Source organism: Triplophysa rosa, linkage group LG7 (genome assembly GCF_024868665.1).
Source record: "Triplophysa rosa linkage group LG7, Trosa_1v2, whole genome shotgun sequence".
NCBI lineage: Eukaryota > Metazoa > Chordata > Actinopteri > Cypriniformes > Nemacheilidae > Triplophysa > Triplophysa rosa.
In genome coordinates this window covers 436878-454417 of record NC_079896.1, presented here as the reverse complement: position 1 = coordinate 454417, position 17540 = coordinate 436878, and the positions used below count along the sequence as shown (strand labels likewise).

At 38.6% G+C, this 17540-nt stretch overlaps 2 protein-coding genes across 7 annotated transcripts; both read right to left on the bottom strand.

The window, feature by feature from the left end:
• Nucleotides 1–4676: 4676 nt before the first annotated feature.
• Nucleotides 4677–8617, bottom strand: tnni1b (troponin I type 1b (skeletal, slow)). 5 transcript variants are annotated; one of them, XM_057337150.1, is made up of 7 exons: nucleotides 7067–8617; nucleotides 6670–6837; nucleotides 6246–6377; nucleotides 6061–6150; nucleotides 5697–5873; nucleotides 5501–5618; nucleotides 4677–5340 (listed from the first exon to the last, which is right to left on the bottom strand). In XM_057337150.1, exons 2-6 carry the CDS (start codon nucleotides 6676–6678, stop codon nucleotides 5526–5528), a joined length of 501 nt encoding a protein of 166 aa, XP_057193133.1. In that variant the 5' UTR covers nucleotides 6679–6837; nucleotides 7067–8617; the 3' UTR covers nucleotides 4677–5340; nucleotides 5501–5525. The 5 variants fall into 5 exon arrangements, with proteins under 5 accessions (XP_057193133.1, XP_057193136.1, XP_057193134.1 ...); XM_057337153.1 differs by having other exon boundaries at nucleotides 6670–7094; nucleotides 7371–8617; XM_057337151.1 differs by having other exon boundaries at nucleotides 6670–7529; nucleotides 8162–8617.
• Nucleotides 8618–11937: 3320 nt separating this feature from the next.
• csrp1b (cysteine and glycine-rich protein 1b) lies at nucleotides 11938–16590 on the bottom strand. 2 transcript variants are annotated; one of them, XM_057337148.1, is made up of 6 exons: nucleotides 16465–16590; nucleotides 16180–16308; nucleotides 14270–14438; nucleotides 12608–12737; nucleotides 12377–12470; nucleotides 11938–12209 (listed from the first exon to the last, which is right to left on the bottom strand). In XM_057337148.1, the coding sequence occupies exons 1-6, from the start codon at nucleotides 16529–16531 to the stop codon at nucleotides 12133–12135; spliced, it is 666 nt and encodes a 221-aa protein (XP_057193131.1). In that variant the 5' UTR covers nucleotides 16532–16590; the 3' UTR covers nucleotides 11938–12132. The 2 variants fall into 2 exon arrangements, with proteins under 2 accessions (XP_057193131.1, XP_057193132.1); XM_057337149.1 differs by having other exon boundaries at nucleotides 16180–16289; nucleotides 16465–16538.
• Nucleotides 16591–17540: the final 950 nt, after the last annotated feature.

The following is a 17540-nucleotide window of genomic DNA, read 5'->3' as shown; positions in this document are numbered from 1 at the left end:
GTTTAGATCACTGCCCTGCTATAAACGTCAGATACACAGTATCGGTTTGGCACAAATCAAAGATGGTCAAATGTAATATATATCAAATACAGAGCAGAGAATTTATGTTTGACAAACTTTAATTGAACACACCGAGTTAATAGCAGGGTCACTACATCTTCTTTATAAACTGAATGATGTCGAATATACAGTGCAGATATTCCTCTTACCTTTAGTCACGACACGCTGAAGTGCTTCCCAGAGTTTGTGCCCACCGACTGCGCGCCCCTAAATCTGAAGCCCAATGATATATAAGATCACATGACCATATATGTCAGGTTCATGTTCTTATAGAAGTGCTCTGAGAACACGTATGAACACACACGCACACACAGGTCAGAGAACAATAGCTGGACACATTCTCTGGGTTTGTATCGGGTCTATTTGTAGATCTCTTACCAACTGCCCTAATACACCCGACTCAAAGATCTGTGCCAGTTTTACACTGATGGGTGATATCATACTGTATATTCTACAAATCATCTGAGCCAGTCCCGATGTCCAATGATCGTGATGCCAAAGACAAATGAGAATCAAATGAGACACATGGAGAGTGTGGAGGACGGTGTAAATGAACGTAGACTGTCAAGGTCAAATCGTCTGGGTCTGATGAGAAATGTTTGAGTTGATATTGAGATCTTCAATAAGATTGACTTTTGATTGCAGACTCAGTTTCACACATCGTTGACATCTCTTCTGAAGCTCATTTGTCAGATTTCGGACTCTTTCTCTCGGGAGACATACCTGAGACACAGACGAGACTTGAGCAAAAGTTCTTCTATCAAACATGTTGCTTTACACACGGTTTGCTGATTGATTTACCTCTAATGTCAGTTCAGACAGACAGACAGACAGACGTCAGCTTGACTGTTGTTCGTTTTCTGTCCTGGTTGAAGGTTTCACAGATGTTAACCCTGAAGGCAATGACACACTCCACACCTTCATTCAGTGAGTAACCTGTCTGACCTCTTCACTAATGTGACCTGTGTGTCTTCATCACTCTTTATCATCTCATCTCATCTCATCATCTCATCTCATCCACTGACGGCTGCTGAGTCTCATTCTTCAACTATTACTTCACATGACCCACTGTCCCCAGTCATTATTCATACCATTAATATACATTATTTTATATATTATAAATGGACATTTACACTTACATTTATGCATTTGGCAGACGCTTTTATCCAAAGCGACTTGCATTGCATTATCCTATATACATTTGTTTCTAAGTATGTGATATTAGTAGTATGATATTTGATATATTAATGGCCTAAATACTACTTGTGCATGGCATTGTATACTTATTTGAGGATGTATATAATATATTACAATATATAACAATAATATCGTATACTTTCTAATGCACTTAACTTAAAAACAAGGGTTATCCAGTGCTGCCTGTCCTCACTTGATCAATACAATAGAAACTGATGTGCTGTGAGGGATTGAGAAAGTAAAGATAAATATAAAAGACATGTGCAAACGCACGGCGTCATGAACGCAGAGGAAACACTATTCAGACAGTTAATCTTCAGTCAGAGGAACGATTGGGTTGAAGTCTTTCGTTTTATTGCATTTTGAGTTGCGTGACTGTGGAAACATTTTGCTGAAATTACAGCGGTCCTACTATGATGATCTTTAAAATATCTTTGAGTTTGTAAAAAACAGCGTATGTGGATATGGTAACTCTTACCAAAATGTACTATAGTGTTACCATGGTATTGAGATCAATGTACCGTGTGAAAGTACTTTTCATATGGTAAATGTCATGGTTAATAATTTATAATAAAATATAAAACTCCAGTTAACTGTTATTGTACGGATATAAAAATAATCTTCCAAAGTTTCTTTTTATGACAGTGGGTAGATAATACCAGTTACCACACTATTACTGCAGTAAAATAGCATTGTGTTAGATGTAGTTTTAATGGCTTTCACCTGTGACATAGAGTCAAACAACTAGAGGTGAACTATTTCACCTTCATGCCCTTTTCCATAAAGCTCTTGACCTTGTGTGAATGACAGGTCATTTAAAAACATCATATTCTTAAAATAAACACTCTTTTAACATTAACCTAAAGCATCTTTAGATAGAATAATTACAATCTTTTGAATAATAAAATGATACCCGGGTTTTCAATCTTTTCTGGTTCTCATTTAGAACCTTTTGTTTTGTTACGATATTCACCACTATTACATCTAATAATAATGAGAGAATCTGAAAAATAGAAAGGATTTATTTGCTAAATATTAAAAATGTATTGTACTGTATATTTAAAACATATAAATCCTTTGTCTAGAGTATGTAATGCTTGCAGCTGGTAAACACTGCCCTCCAGCAGCTGGTGAGGGTTGGTGCGGGCATTTAGCACCATTGGAGTGTGACTGGTTTTACTAGTGGTTTATCTAAGAAAAGAATAATTACATAAAACAACAAAACCATGCTTTATATATTTGACGGTGCTAAAAGACTCCTAAACTCTGACTGGTACATAAAGTAACAACCTGAGCAGAGCGCTCTTGCTGATCAATCAGTTTTCAGTAGAGGTTACGATGAATTGCTTCATTGTCTTCCTCATTTTTGTAAGTCAGCTTGGATAAAAGCATGTGTTAAATGCTTAAATATAAATATAGCACTACAATCTATCATCTGTTAACGATTAAACCATTACAAATGTCCTTTATATAGTGTGTTCTGGGTCTTATTCCAGTAAGATTTAATGGTGTTATATTGGTTTCCAGAAGTCAACACATTACTTGTAGAGACAAATAGTTTCCATTCAAAACAATATTATGGCTAAATATATGGTTTTATATTATATATATTTCTAGTATTTTTCTATCATTGGTTACAGTATATTATTTAGTACACACCTGCATAGGTGCAACCGCATAAAGCAGAAATCCCTTTACAGCGCGATTGGAGCAAATTATTTCTTAAAGTCGCCATGCAATCAAACAGGAACATTCTAAGTGTTTTATACAGTGTTGCAGTGAATATTATAAATGATTTATCCGTGAACACCATTGTTTTTTAAAAATTAATTTGCACTTGTAATCTTTAAAGGCGCAGTTCTTGAAAATCAGCGGCCACTAGCTTTGTATTATAGTTTTACAACGAATCTCTGAGTCATTTGCCCACCCCTCCCTTTCGAATGACGACGGTGGCCGCAACAGTAACAAAAGATGTCGTCTACTGAGACAGCGGATAGCAGAGATACATGCAGGTAAGGCAATATATTAACGTCATTAATCATTTAACATGTATTCTATTACGAAAGTTACGGTTACAGTTCTATAATTAGATTTCTTGCGTGCTATCTAGTACACGCTGAGAGTAGTGAAGTAACTAAAGTTAGCTAATCGTAAATAGCAACGCTGTTCAAAGCGTTTGATCTGACAGCGACATAGGCAGTTAGGTGTAAGTTAGTAGACGTTTGTCTCCCCCTTTGTAAAGTCAGGAACAACCGGAGTACATACCGCAGGGACGGAAATACATTATTATTCGGAGGTTATATGGCCATTAGTATAAAATGCTAACGTTACCGTTTCAACAAAACAGTTGTTTGGTAAACATTGAAAAAGTGGAAACATTGAAAATGTTGAATTATCTTACCAGTCTAGCAGAAAACAGGCAACTTCGGCGTCGCCTAGAAAACATTTGTCCTTCAACAGTGCCTTCCATCTGGTAATAGAAACACCGATGTATATCCTGGATTTCTGCCGCCGTTTGTCTCTAATTCGTCTGGCAGCATCACGTTTGCGCTTCTATGACGACGGAGATTCACGCTCTGTCGGCTCTTGTGCACAATACGCATGGTCCTCCATTTTATCAAAACTTCTAAGACAGAACAATCAGTTGCTTCAGCTAGATGACGACTACTCCTCCTTCTTTCCGTACTACGACTTACTACTTTGTGCGTCTTCAACTCAGTGATGACGCAAGCTGCGTCTAAAAACACACACGAAGACCAACATATACGAAACGCGCTCTGTAGAGCTGTTTGTCCGTTAGAGCTTACTGTACAAAACATGGCTGCGCAACATAACAAATTCCATGTAGATAGGCCCGCTCCCTATGTAGATACAACTGGTTTATTCTAAGGTAATACAAACATAACTTTTCATTACGTAAGGTTTTTATACACATCTAAAGACACAGTTTTGTATGTTATATTGCATTTCTGTTAATAGATCATACAAAACTTCCCGCACTGTACCTTTAAATTACGCTCTAGTCTAGTGCATCATGGGATCTGACGGTGGCGCTGCATTCAGCCGCTGAAGACTTTCTCCGGATATCAAAGGATTCAAAGCAGGTGTCTTCACAAAACGAGGCAAGTTAAACTGATGTTAATTTGCTGTAGTTTAACGTTTAGAAAGTTGTCCCGTTTACAGCAGTCGATACTTTAAAAGAAATCCTCAGTACAATTAATCTTCTGCGTTCAAGACGCTTTAACAAACATTCCGCGCTCACTTCCGGTCTGCTGGTATAAATTAACGTTACTATAAATCACATTTTTTGAATGTCCAGTTCAGTAGCATGTCTTTGCTTTTATAAGGTTTTATTTGTCAGCATGTGTTAATTCCTTAAATAAGAGGAACTAACGTTAACAATGAGGAATTTATATTAACATGACTTATTAGTTTCTCATAAGGTTAGTTAATACCAATTGTTCATGTTGCTCATCTAAGTTCACTGAGCATTAACTAATGTTAGACAACTTTTGGTGTTAAACAGTAATCGTAAATATGGAAATTAACAGTATGGAATAAATTGAACATTATTGTGTTTAATAACACATTTCACGTGAAAGCAGAAATCATCTGTTGATGACACTTTATATCAGTTTTCATAATACATTATACATTATTTTAAACTTTATACATTATGTCTCTGGATTTGGGTCAGAGAACTTTTAACTTGTCCATGAATTTGTTTGATTCACAATTAAGATTTTAGGGTTTCAAATAATCTGTTTGGTCTATTTTGAACATGGTAGTATATGTCATTTGATTTTCCCACACGTTACCCTTTTTTAGTTCATTTTAAATGCTGCTGCTGACAGATACAAATGGAATCTCTTAATTAAAGAGTTTATAAAAAGCATGCATGTAGACAAGTGAGATATATTTGGTTTATGAATGATAACGCGTCACACAGCAGTTATGCCTCTGATCAAAATGTTACTTGGTTCTTGACAAAAAAGTACTCATTGCAAGTCATCAACAAAAAAACATGAATATTTCTTTTCTCAGCGTTGTCAATTCCTGCAAACTTGGGCCCATCTTGATGTCCTGTAAAAAACAGATCCTGGTAAGCTTCTAAACAACCTGTTTATGTGTGATACAGAATGACGGTTTCTCTCTCACTGATCTGATCAAGTTACTGTCAATGTGAAGCTCGATTGGCCGTTATGGGAAGACAAACGGAATGAAAAAGTAATGTGGCTTTTACATTGAGTTTATTGGTCTTGTGTTGTTTACTGAGCTGCGTCAAACATTTTCTTCCTTCCCTCCATTCCAGACATGGCCTCGACATTTTTCCTCCAATCGCTGACCTCCACCGTCTTTTCCTGTGGACAGACACACAAAGCTGAATGTAACACACGTTGTGTCATAATGGAGTAATGGTGAGACCGTCAGCGTCTCACCTTCTCGGTGTCTTCCTTCTTCACAGACTTGAGGTTGGCCCTCAGATCCATGGACACCTTGTGTTTCGAGCCCAGCAGAGATCTCAGGATAGCGTCTGCTGAAACCCTCACCCTTCTCAGGGCGGGCCGCTTAAATTTACCCCTCAGGTCCAGGACTTTGATGTTCAAATCTTTGATCTGAAACCCATTTGTTCAGTTTGGTTATTCTGAGAGCACAACATGAGGCCGTGGATACTCGCATGATTGACATTCTGCTGTGCGTTTAAAAAATCGGGTGTTTTTCGTGACTTGGTTTTTGATTTTCTACAAGCGCGGTGCATTGTCGAATGAGCTTTAGTATGTGAAGAGGTAACGTGTTCTTTACTTCTCTTGTGTTGTGAAGCACTTTTGCCTCAATGTCGTAGCGTTCTTCATCCACCACGTCGATTTTGGCGTGTAGTTCTCGACACAGCTCCTGGTACAGAGCAAATGTCGTGTTTATAGACATCATTTTTGGATGAAAGTGTTGTAGTATCTCTGTGTAGATTGAGTGTTTTGTGCGTGATGTACCTGTAGTTCAGCGAAAGACATTCCACTGGTCTGAAGCGGAGGAGCTTTCTCACATAAATATTTCTCTTTCTCTGCTTCTTTATCTGCCAGTTCCTCCTCCAACTCCTCCTTTGCTTTAGCCACCATAAGACTCTGACAGACGCACACACACACACACGCACGCACGCACGCACGCACGCACGCACGCACACACACACGTGAACTGATGCTCTCAACATTGACACAAAATCTCTAATATAACCCACATGAATACCCCAGTGTTTTCTGTAGGAAACAGTAGTGTGCTACAGTATTTGCTATAGTAACGTTCAAGAACATTGTAGTGTGTAGGAGTTTACTATATATAGTATTTGTTTCATGTGGGAAGCTAGAATTTGTGAAATGATCAAAACTGGGGTACATTTATTTCGTCTCGTGAACGTACCTTTAGCATCAGCTTGCGGGATGCAGAGATCTTGGACTTTTTCTGTCAGAGTTGAAACAAGCGTTTATTTTATAAACATGTAAACGATTGGAGACATTTATCATTTTTTACAGTAGATCAGGTTTTCAAAGGGCCATCTGAAGACGGCTTTTCACTCTCACCTCTTGCCTGGAAATAAAAGAAAGATATTTAGATATTGTAGTTGTCAACACAAAGCTCATGTTATAAAATGTACACAGAAGTGTCCAAAAGTCTTTCTTTTATTCTTGAATACAAAGATTTCAGACTTGGACTTGAGAATATGTTTTGTTATTCTAAGAATAGTGCACATTTGTTTAGGGGGCTGTGAGATGTCTAGGACTTCAAACGGCAGAAAACAGAAACACAATATACTCACTCGGGCATCTTTACAACGGAGAGTCGACCTAGCAGACAAAAATAAAGGCGTTAGTTTCCAAAGGGTAACACCAATGGGAGGCTCTTCAAGAGGTTCAAGTGTCCGACATGATACTCAGAGCGGCGTTCATGGGTCATCACACGACTCAAAGCATCTCCTGCATTTTACTTTTCAAATGATCACTGTTATGAGCAGCAGTGTTTCTCATTCACATCACAACGACACATCTGAGCACTAATTGATTGACGAAGAGACTTAAAACTCATCTGTTAAACGCTTCAAAGCAATGACAGCGCACACACACACAGAGAAGTGGTCCTGTAGGAGGAAGGTGTTGGCAGACGTGGACGGTGGTTTGGTGATATTGGTATGCTAACTATGTCGCACAGATAACAATCCCATCTTTCTCCAGCCCGTGTCCACTCATGTCCCAGAAATAGACACACACTCACAGACGTTCACCCTGCCCATGTTTCAGGACACAAGGGGATAAAACTCACATTAAAACACATCACAGCACATCATCATGTACATCTGAAAATAGACCGATCGCCCTGAGTGATGTTTCGAACTCAACTTACAATCATTTCTGTGTTTTTTATTGATTTATATACAACTGAAAGACTTGACACAAGAATGTGAAATGACATCATTTGATGATGTTTTAACAGGTAACTTGATGATTTTGTGTTAAAACCTTAACGATGAACGGAAGTATAGAAAAGAGGTGAGGGAAGAACATGTCGTGTTGTAAATTACTTTTAAAGATGAGGTTTTTTGCAGCGTGGTTCTCCAAAGGATCTTTCAGTCCGATGTTCTTGAAAGATCAATTTATTTCTTATATGCGATTTATAACCTTTTTCGTCTACAAGGAATCTTTTGCATGTGGTTGTAAAGGTTTTGTATGGAACCACACAGCGTGACAAAGATTTTTAAGACCGTAATCGAGGATGTGAAGAGTTTTTTTAAATCGGTCAAGAAGCCATATCAATGGTTCACTATCATTCATATTGATGGTGAACGGTTCTGCTTTAATGTCGAATCAGACGTGTAATATGCTGATGTCAGGTCTAAAGGAAAAGCGAATGATCTTACCTTGTGTTGCTGTGGTGGGAAGATCTTGAAGTGATGCTGTAGAACAATGGCTGTGTTTTTAAGACGAGCTTTATTGTTCGCCGTCACTCTGTAACTGGATGGTATTATTAGCCAGAGCTTTTGTCCAGCACTTGTGCACGGCTGAAGTTGATAGGACAGAAGCAAAGCTTATCACCAGCCGTGTTTCTGATCCGTCTCACTCCAGTCTCATCTAACCACAGTTTCTGACAGTAAACTATAGCATGCTAATCAAAAATCACTTCTTTGTGAATGTCTTGTGAATGTGTCTGTAGGACAGCAGTGATAATAAATGGAGATACCTTTAGCGTTTAGGAGATCTCAGTGATGTCTCAAACTGTGCTCTGATGTTCCAAGATGGCAAGTCTGTAATGTCTTCATCAGGGTTGGGTGTAACTAGTTACTAAGTAATTACTTACTGTCATTTAATTACTTTTCCCTTGAGGAAGTAAAGTAAGGGATTACTCTTATTTGTCTGTAATTAAATGACAGTTACTTCTGAAGTAATTCAACTAAATACTGTGTAATATAGTCAATAGTTATGAGTCTAACTTTAAAATGTACGCTTTAATGTATCCTTCTCACATTTGTAATACTTTGGTCAGTTAATAAGAATAATTTATGTAGTTATTGATTATATATTTGAATGAATTAAAAGAGCCGTTTCATGTCCGTCCTTGAATCACTTAACTAATCAAGGTTGATGTAGGATATAGAAAGTAATTAGTAATTAGTAATGAAATACGTTTTGGAGAGAGTCATTTGTACAGTCATCTAATTACATTATTGAATATGTAACTAGTAACTAGTAATTCATTACTTTTCCAGAGTAGCTTTCCCAACACATGATGTCTTAGGCCTAAAATAACTGTGATTTTGCTGCAGTAGCCACAGTTTAACCATATTCAGAGTAAAATAGTAAAAAAGCATGTTGCCTTTACTGTAATACATAAAAGCATGGTGTAAATCATCTGAGGATGCAGTTTTGTAGTTTTTCTCAACACTCATCTCATTTATGTCCTTATTTCTCTAAAAGAATTTTAGGAGGAACAGCGGAGAGGTCATGTTGATACTTAAATGAAACACAACAGAGCCATAAAATCTTCCCCTGAAGACGGTCTCAGTTTGGTAAATGTCTTTTTAGATTCACTTTTTTGGGATCTTGAATATCTGATTTCTCCATTTTGTCTTGTCTATCATCATTAGCACATCATGTACAGTATATTACACAAGACACATATTGAGATGACATCTCTTCAGATCTGTGTGTTTGTTTCTGAAAGAGTGATTTGCTGGATGGTTCCACGGGGAACGGCGCCTCATGCTTGACCTGATTAAAATATTAACTGTAGACGACATTAATCTCAGGAAGAATATGATGGGAATGTCATGTAGTCCATACGTTGGCTTAGCTAAACATAGAACGGTTAGTCAGCTGTTACCGTCTCTCTCTGGTGTTTGTCAGATAAAAACATTCCATGATTACAAAACAAAGCTTCATCGTTTGGCTGGATCCTATTGTTAACGTTAGAAGAATGTTCCAGATTCAACACAAGTTAAGCTCTTTTGACAGATATTGGCTTGATGCTGGTGGTAATGTTGACACCCGCCCTGTTGACCCGGGGTTGACCCTGAGTACAGTCAACCCCGCACTGCTGCAAAAAATAAAGCACCTACACAGTAATTCTGTGGTGTTTATACTTCAAATATCTAAAAATGCTTAAATTTAGATACATTTATGATACAGATACATTTGTATTCGCAGTCGTGAATGATTTCTCAGTGTGGAAAGCATTCAAGCAGTGCTGGATTGTAGTTAGATGTGTGTTTTGGCTTTGTTTTCTCATCATCACCATCGTCGGTGTGTCCAGCATCATTTCCAGGAATGGCCACCTGAGAGAAATATAATCTTAGCGATCCAACATCAGAAAGGTAACGTGAGTCGTGATATTCCGTCCGATGCCCAGCGGTCAGCTTTAGAGAAAGCTCTAGAAGGGTCAGTGTGCGGGGAACACCTGTCCTGTTGGCTGGCATGATGGATTTGGGTCTTGGCTGATGTGGAAACCCTGGACTATGGTGATTGTGTATTAGTCCTGATGCGACTGTATTTAGCGCAGCTGTCAGCGCAGCTCTGAGAGAGATCGACACGGTTTGGTATATTATTGGTGACTGGGGAAGATCGTAAACGTCGCAGGAATTTTAACTTTTATGTGTGATGTCTTGGATTTGATTGTTGCTTGTTGATCTGCGTGATATTCCAACCTCCAGACAGCCAATTATCACCTGCTTTTATTTACATAGTGTGAAACACCAGACGGCTTTACTCACATCAGATAAGCTGTTATTTCTGATGGAGTGTCTGGACCACGTGTGAAGTGTAGATTCTGTATGTTAGATTTGTCTTATTAGAAAACACAACAAGAGCAGAGAAACTTGAAGAACGTGAAGTGGCGCCCCCTGTTGGAAGCTGTGAAGTGAACAGAAGAGGCTGTGGATAAGAATCGCAAACCTGTTCACTTCAAGGCCCCCAATTGTCCAGAATGATACTTCAGCCCCTCATACCCAGTAAAATATTATACAACTTGACAGATTGAAAATAACCAAACACTAAGATGTATCCTGATATTTTAGCCTGTTTTATGCATCTTGTCGAGTTTGGCTTGAGTTTGGTTGAGAAGCACTCATGCTGTTTAACTTTTCCCCGTCTGCAGGTTTGAAATCAGGATTGTTTGTTTGTTTGTTGTTGTTGTTTGTTTGTGCAGAAGTATGGAGACAGATCAGTCTCCATACAGAAGGACTTCACAATCGGTCTGTCATGAGATTGAGATGAGATCAGTGTCCGGCTCAAACACACAAACACTCTTTGTTCTTCATCACACTGTGGTTTTGATGTGTGTATGATGTCACAGACCCCATCTGAGAAGATCTTCAATGACTCTTGTGTCTCCACCTTTTGTTAACAAACAGTTTTGAAGTGTGTGTTTTTGTCATCGCATTCTAAATTCAAAATAATGCTTTGTTCTCAATTCAATTCGAGAAAACCTTTCTGTACAAAATAATAAAACAAGTTCATTCCAATAAATCATGTTTTGTTAAACCAAACTAAATAAATTTTACTTTTAAGTGGTGCTGTATTAACTTGCTTCAATTAAGTAAACTGGACAAGACTCAAAATTCATTTTTTTCTTTGTATATTGACTCATTTTAGTTATCATAGTTTGCAAAGTCGTGACATATTGAGTGTTGGGTAAGTTACTCTGGAAAAGTAATTAATTACTAGTTACTAATGACATATTCAATAGTGTAATTAGATTGCTGTACAAACTACTCTCTCCAAAAGGTATTTAGTTACTTATTACTAATTACTTTCTATATCCTACATCAACCTTGATTAGTTAAGTGATTCAAGGATAGACATGAAACGCCTCTTTTAATTCATTCAAATAAATAATAAATAACTACATAAAGTAGTATTATTAACTGACCAAAGTATTACAAATGTGAGAATTATACATTAAAGCAAAGACTTTAAAGTTAGACAACACACAGTATTTAGTTGAATTACTTCAGAAGTAACTGTAATTAAATTACAGATGAAATAAGAGTAATCCCTTACTTTACTTTTTCAAAGGAAAAGTAATTAAATGACAGTAAGTAATTACTTAGTAACTAGTTACACCCAACACTGGACATATTGCACGACATATATTTATTTGTGTCTCTGTATTAAGAATCAAAGTAATAATAAATGGCAGGTAGAGTGAAAAATAACCCAGTTTATTATTATTACGCATAAATATCAGTTGACTATACTAAGGTTATGTTGGATGTCACATGAATGAATGACTGTTTTCTTAGTTACATTGATATATAATAATGGCGTTTATCAGACATTCTTCCAACATGTTGTGTAGGTTTGTAGTTTTTCCTCACAGGTGTCACAGGCTGTGGTTTTACTGGGCATGTGCGAGAGCACCGGCTCCCTGTCCAAACCCAAAGCCCTTTGGTCCAAAGTTTTTAGCATAGCACCCTGAGTAAACACATAACATGAGGTCATAATGTGTTAATACAACTAAACCTGAAAGATTTATGACGACCAAGTCTTTATTTCTATGTGCTGACTGTGTCATTTCAGACACTGTTCCACGAACATTGAACTGCGTGATTCTATACTGTCACGTATAGATGATGACTGACCTTTACAGTAAATCTCTCCATCTTTATCTGCTAGTGTGGTCGACTCCAGACTCTTGCCACACTTTGCACACCTGAAGCAGCTCTTATGCCACGCCTACACGAGGACACGCACACACACACACACACACACACAAAAAACTTTATTTTAACAATGTGATGCATGTTGCAATCTCGTTTGTTTTATATTCAGAGTTGACTGTATATCAGTCTGTTTAGAATAAGGCGACTCACGTTTCCTCCTCCCACCACCTTCTCAGCGGCGTACACGGCATTTCCACAGCGAGGACACACATCTGCGCCACCGAGCTTCTGAGCGGACTTTGACGGGTTGGGATTGTTGGTCGGCTGGTGGGCTGTTTGTCTGCATGAGAAAGAGAGACGGTGAGAGATCGCAGCACAACCCACCTGAATTAGTCATTTTTGTATAATAAGCTGTAATTGAAAGTATTTCAACATTGTAAATATTACACACTAGCTTTAATATATCACATTAATTATTAAAGTCACAGAAGTGAATTGAAATCATTTCGGTACTCTGGTTTGAGGGAATGCAGCCAGACTTAATTTTTCTTGCTTCTATCAAAACACGTTGTCAAAGAGTTTAGAATACCAAGAGGCGAAACTCAATAGAACGTTCTATTGCAACACCAGCGCACTGCGGTTTCTGCCATTTTGGGGTGAAAGCGAATTGGCTTTTTGCTGTCGCGATAGCAATATCAGCTGCTTTGTTAAAAAATATATTTAAAGCGGCCGTAACACACGTGGTTTCTGCCAATCTCATCACCAGAAGGTTGCTGGTTGGATTCCCAGGGCCGGCGGGTAACGACTGAGGAGCCCTTGAGCAAGGCACCTGACCCCTACTTGCTCCCCGGGCGCTGCAGTGATAGCTGCCCACTGCACCGGGGGTACGTGTGGTCACACACCACTTGTGCGTGTGTTCACTACTCTCTGGATGGGTTAAATGCAGAGGTCACATTTCGTTGACATGTACTTGTACATGTGCAATGACAATAAATTGAATTAAAAAAAAACAGTCATCAGTTTCACTCACCGCATGTGGTTCATGTCCGGCATCTTTTAGTACTGGGACGGCTCCATATATCAGTTTCAAACCATCTCCAAATCCAGCGTTATATCCAGCGTTTATAGAACATTCATCACCCAAATGCAGCGAACAAACAAACACCTGAACTTCACCAGCGTATGCTCTGACGTCTGCGCATGCTCCTTCTCCTGCCCTCCTTGCTGCCGCGTGGGCGTGCCATGTGCTTTTCCGGCAGAATTGTCCAATAAGGGACTAAGAAAATTTGTTACGAAACAGTTTTATATGTTCGAAAAAAACTTTCCAGGCGGGGGGGTGTATCGAGCACAGAAATACTACGTAATACGCCCAACTCGTTGACCATGTTAAGCATGAGAAGACGTTTAACATTGTAAAGAAGTCAGAATGCATGACACACCATTGCACGGCCGCTTTAAGCTGAAATTCAACCTGAATGATGATAATACACGATGACAAAAAAAGCCTTGGCTCGCTAGAAACCATGTCAGTTATAAAGCATTCTCACCCCAAAATGGCGGCCACGCGCTTTCCCAAAAAGCTCCAGAGTTTCGCCTCTTGCTATCTATACTCTTCGACGTTGTTTTTGGAATTTCGGTTTAAATGATCTTTGTTTTTTTTTCCTGTCCTCCATCACATTCCACCCTGTTAGACAATTTTAACTGAAGGCCATGAGGAGATCCTCCTCCAGGAAGTGACATCATTTGGATAGGGAAGAAGCAGCACAAACATCAGATTTTACAGATTGAAGTTGTATATAATTTGAGTGAATGTGCTAATCCACGTTTCAATAGTTCCAGGGTTGATGTGTAGAGCCTGTCGGACTCACTCACCCGACGGGTTTGATGCCCAGACCTTCCCCAGTGTCCATACTCAGAGTTCCTGCTCCTCCACCGAATCCGTAACCTTTTGGCCCGTATTGCTTTCCGTAGCAGGATTTACAGTAGATCTCATCCTGATGTACAGCTACAGTCGTGCTGTCCAGATTCTTTCTGCACACCCCTGCAGTGAGCACATGAGGTGTTCATGTATATTTAACACACACAGACTGCATCATTAGCTCAGTTGCTCTGTGGACGTCCAACACGTTTTATCTTCAGTATCTCAGATTAGTGCTGTTATACATGAAAAATGCTACAAATACACACACATGAGACAACTGTAAGAAAGAGATTAAATAAGCAAAAAGTAACTTTTATAGTCTCATGTGTGACTCAGATATTTCTCCTGAGAAACAGAGTCAGAAATCTCACAATGTCATTCGAGTTTGAGAAGAGACGTCAACAGTGTGTCAAACTGAGCTCAGATTTGTCATCAAAAGTCAATCTGATTGAAGATCTCGATATCAACGTCTTTTTTATTTCTTCTATATGCAGTTTCAGGACAAACATCTGAGACTAAAACACAAGTGAGACGTCCATCAGATCTCCTGAGCAACATTTTCTCTGGGAGAGATGACGTGTGATGAATTTTGGAAATCTGAGCTCAGCGTGAGATATTATTGAGAGAGGCACTTTCTCAGGAGAAAAGCGGAATGGACTGGAGTTAGATGTCATAACGCTTGTGTCACTGATGTTTGGTGTGTTTGTAAATGTCACGACGCACATAAACACTCGTGTGTTCTGCTGTGCTTCGACACAGACGCTCTTCAGCCATATAAGGCAGACAAACTCACACATCATTGACAGCACACCTAATATGGCCGTGTGTGGTAAACACTTGATTCTGACATGAGCCAGACTAACACTCGCACCATGTTTCTTCTTACTTCAGAAGCTAAAACTAATCAAGTGAAATAAATACAGTGCAATACATGTCATTCGTTTATAGGACGCCGTCTGAAGTAAAGTTTCTTTTTTCTTTTGCTGTAATTCACTGCAAAAAATGACATTGCTTACGAAGCATTTTTGTCTTGTTTTTAGTGAAAATATCTAAAACTTCTTGAGACAAAATACAATTACTTGACAAGAAAAGCGACCAAAGCTATTTGGTCTTGTTTTATGAAAAAGAATGTAAGAATTAAGTAAGTTTATGGTAAAAACAAGCAAAAAATAAACTTGAATTTAGTTTGACCTTTTTCTCAAGTACCTAATTCAAGTTTATTTTTCTCACCCCATTGGCAGATTTTTTGCTTGTTTTTACCATAAACTTACTTAATTCTTACATTCTTTTTCATAAAACAAGACCAAATATCTTAGGTCAAGTAATTGTATTTTGATTTAAGAATGTTTACAAATCAAGACCAAGACACTTAGTAAGCGTGTCATTTTTTGCAGTGTAGCATGAACAGCAGCACTTACTTCAGTTACATTCTTCTTTGCCACACAGCTCTAGAAGTAACGTTTCAAACTGTGATAAGATGTCAAATTGCTATCTTCTTATCTCAAATATTGCTCAAGATTTGATTTCTCAAAGATCATTTATCTCATAAGTCTATATAGACTGGAACATACACTGACAAAAGATCCAGGTGACAGTTCTATTTATCATAAATATTTAACTATCGGCATGAACCATTTTTTCATTTTCCGGTTCACACTTTTTCTCTATGGGATTTTCCATCTCCACCCGTTTCTAATGATCACAACACTCGCGATTAAATCACAGACCGTTGAAGCTATAGAAAGTTCTGCTGTCCATCTCGTATAGATATAATGCTTTATATTTGTCATTCGTCTCTCATTTCTCTTGTGCTGATGTGTATGTGTTCAGCTCAGGTCTCAGATCAGCTGTGGTGACTTACTGCACAGAAAACATGACTTGTGGAAGCTTTGTCCCTCACACTGGACCTCTTCTGCAAAATACACCGTCTTCTTACAGCATCCGCACTTATTTCCTCCTCCCAGCGGCATTCTGAAGATAAACACGCAGTCTGAGGACACATGGAACGTGTGATGTTAAATGAAGCCTAAGTGAACGTGTCAAGCAGATTTGTGACATTGAAGTTGACAGCGTTGCAGAGCTCTTTAGAAAGATGCAAGAAGTGGTTAAAAGTGAAAATTCAGAAGAACGGCAACGTTTCTCTTACCTGCTTTGATTTTGTGTGTGATGCTGGAAGAGTGTTCAGAAGAGCCTCGTATGAGTCCAGAGAGCATGGGATAGATGAAGAGATGGAGTGGGAGGGGAGAGAGAGAGAGAGAGAGAGAGAGAGTTTGATGTGCACGCTTCATGTGACACTGGATCTCTTTAACTCATCTGTTTAAAGCACCAGGAATATTTGATGTGTTATCATCTTTTATTTTTAGGCTCTTGCATTTTGAAACATTGTGAAAAGCGCTATGCTGTAAATAAAACTGAATTGAATTTTAGTTTGTTATACTGTAGTTTGTTTTGCTGTGTTCAACATGGATTTATCTAAACAGCCTAATTCATAAATGTATGATACATCTTTTTAAATCATTTGGGGCGGTTTCCCGGACAGGGCTTAAGCCTAGTCCCAGACTAATTTAAATGTTAGAGGTGTCTTAATCGAAAACAACTTGCACTGAGATATCTTAAAATATATCAGAGTGATTGTTTTGTCTCCAGATGCCCACCAGTAATGTTCTTTTGTTCTAAAAACGACTTCAATATCCAAATGTAACCAAGGCCTAGTCCTGTTTTAAAATAATCCTTGTCCGGGAAACCGCGACCCCTTTAAGTCATATTTTAGTCTGCTGTATTTTATTAAATATGATTTGATTCATAAATAAGTGGTATGAAATGTTATTTGCATGTACTGCAATCGGTAACATACAGTAATAGTGATTGAGCGCGTACATCATAAACCGCAGGGTTGCAGCAGCTCCTGAGGTGTGTGCGCGCGTTGCGCGTGCGTGTGTGTTATGGCCTTTTACGGTTAGTTTGGACCAGAGCCGTAGAGAGAGAGAGAGTCGCGTCAACTCCGTTGACTCCAGTGGAACAGTTTTTTCAGAGCAGTGGCGGTTCGTGGAGGCTCGCAGTAGTTCCAGGAAGTTACTAATAAAGCATGGAGCTGCGGCTAAACAGACCAACTGAGGGACTTTGAACCCATTTAAAGACGCAAGTCATTTAATGAATAAAAAATGAAAGAAATAAAGCATTTAAAGAGAAAACAACTTCCTGGAACTTTCTGAAGGCTCCATG

What these genes read in the sequence shown, in the direction of transcription:
- tnni1b (XM_057337150.1), bottom strand. An exon ending in TGTCTTTCGCTGAACTACAG is followed by an intron (nt 6,151 to 6,245) that starts GTACATCACGCA and finishes GCTCTGTACCAG; the next exon opens with GAGCTGTGTCGAGAACTACA. An exon ending in AGAAGGAAGACACCGAGAAG is followed by an intron (nt 5,619 to 5,696) that starts GTGAGACGCTGA and finishes GTCTGTCCACAG; the next exon opens with GAAAAGACGGTGGAGGTCAG.
- csrp1b (XM_057337148.1), bottom strand. Translation starts at nt 16,531, where the DNA reads ATGCTCTCTGGACTCATACGAGGCTCTTCTGAACACTCTTCCAGCATC. An exon ending in CACACACAAAATCAAAGCAG is followed by an intron (nt 16,309 to 16,464) that starts GTAAGAGAAACG and finishes ATGTGTCCTCAG; the next exon opens with ACTGCGTGTTTATCTTCAGA. An exon ending in AGGTGGTGGGAGGAGGAAAC is followed by an intron (nt 12,471 to 12,607) that starts GTGAGTCGCCTT and finishes GTCCTCGTGTAG; the next exon opens with GCGTGGCATAAGAGCTGCTT.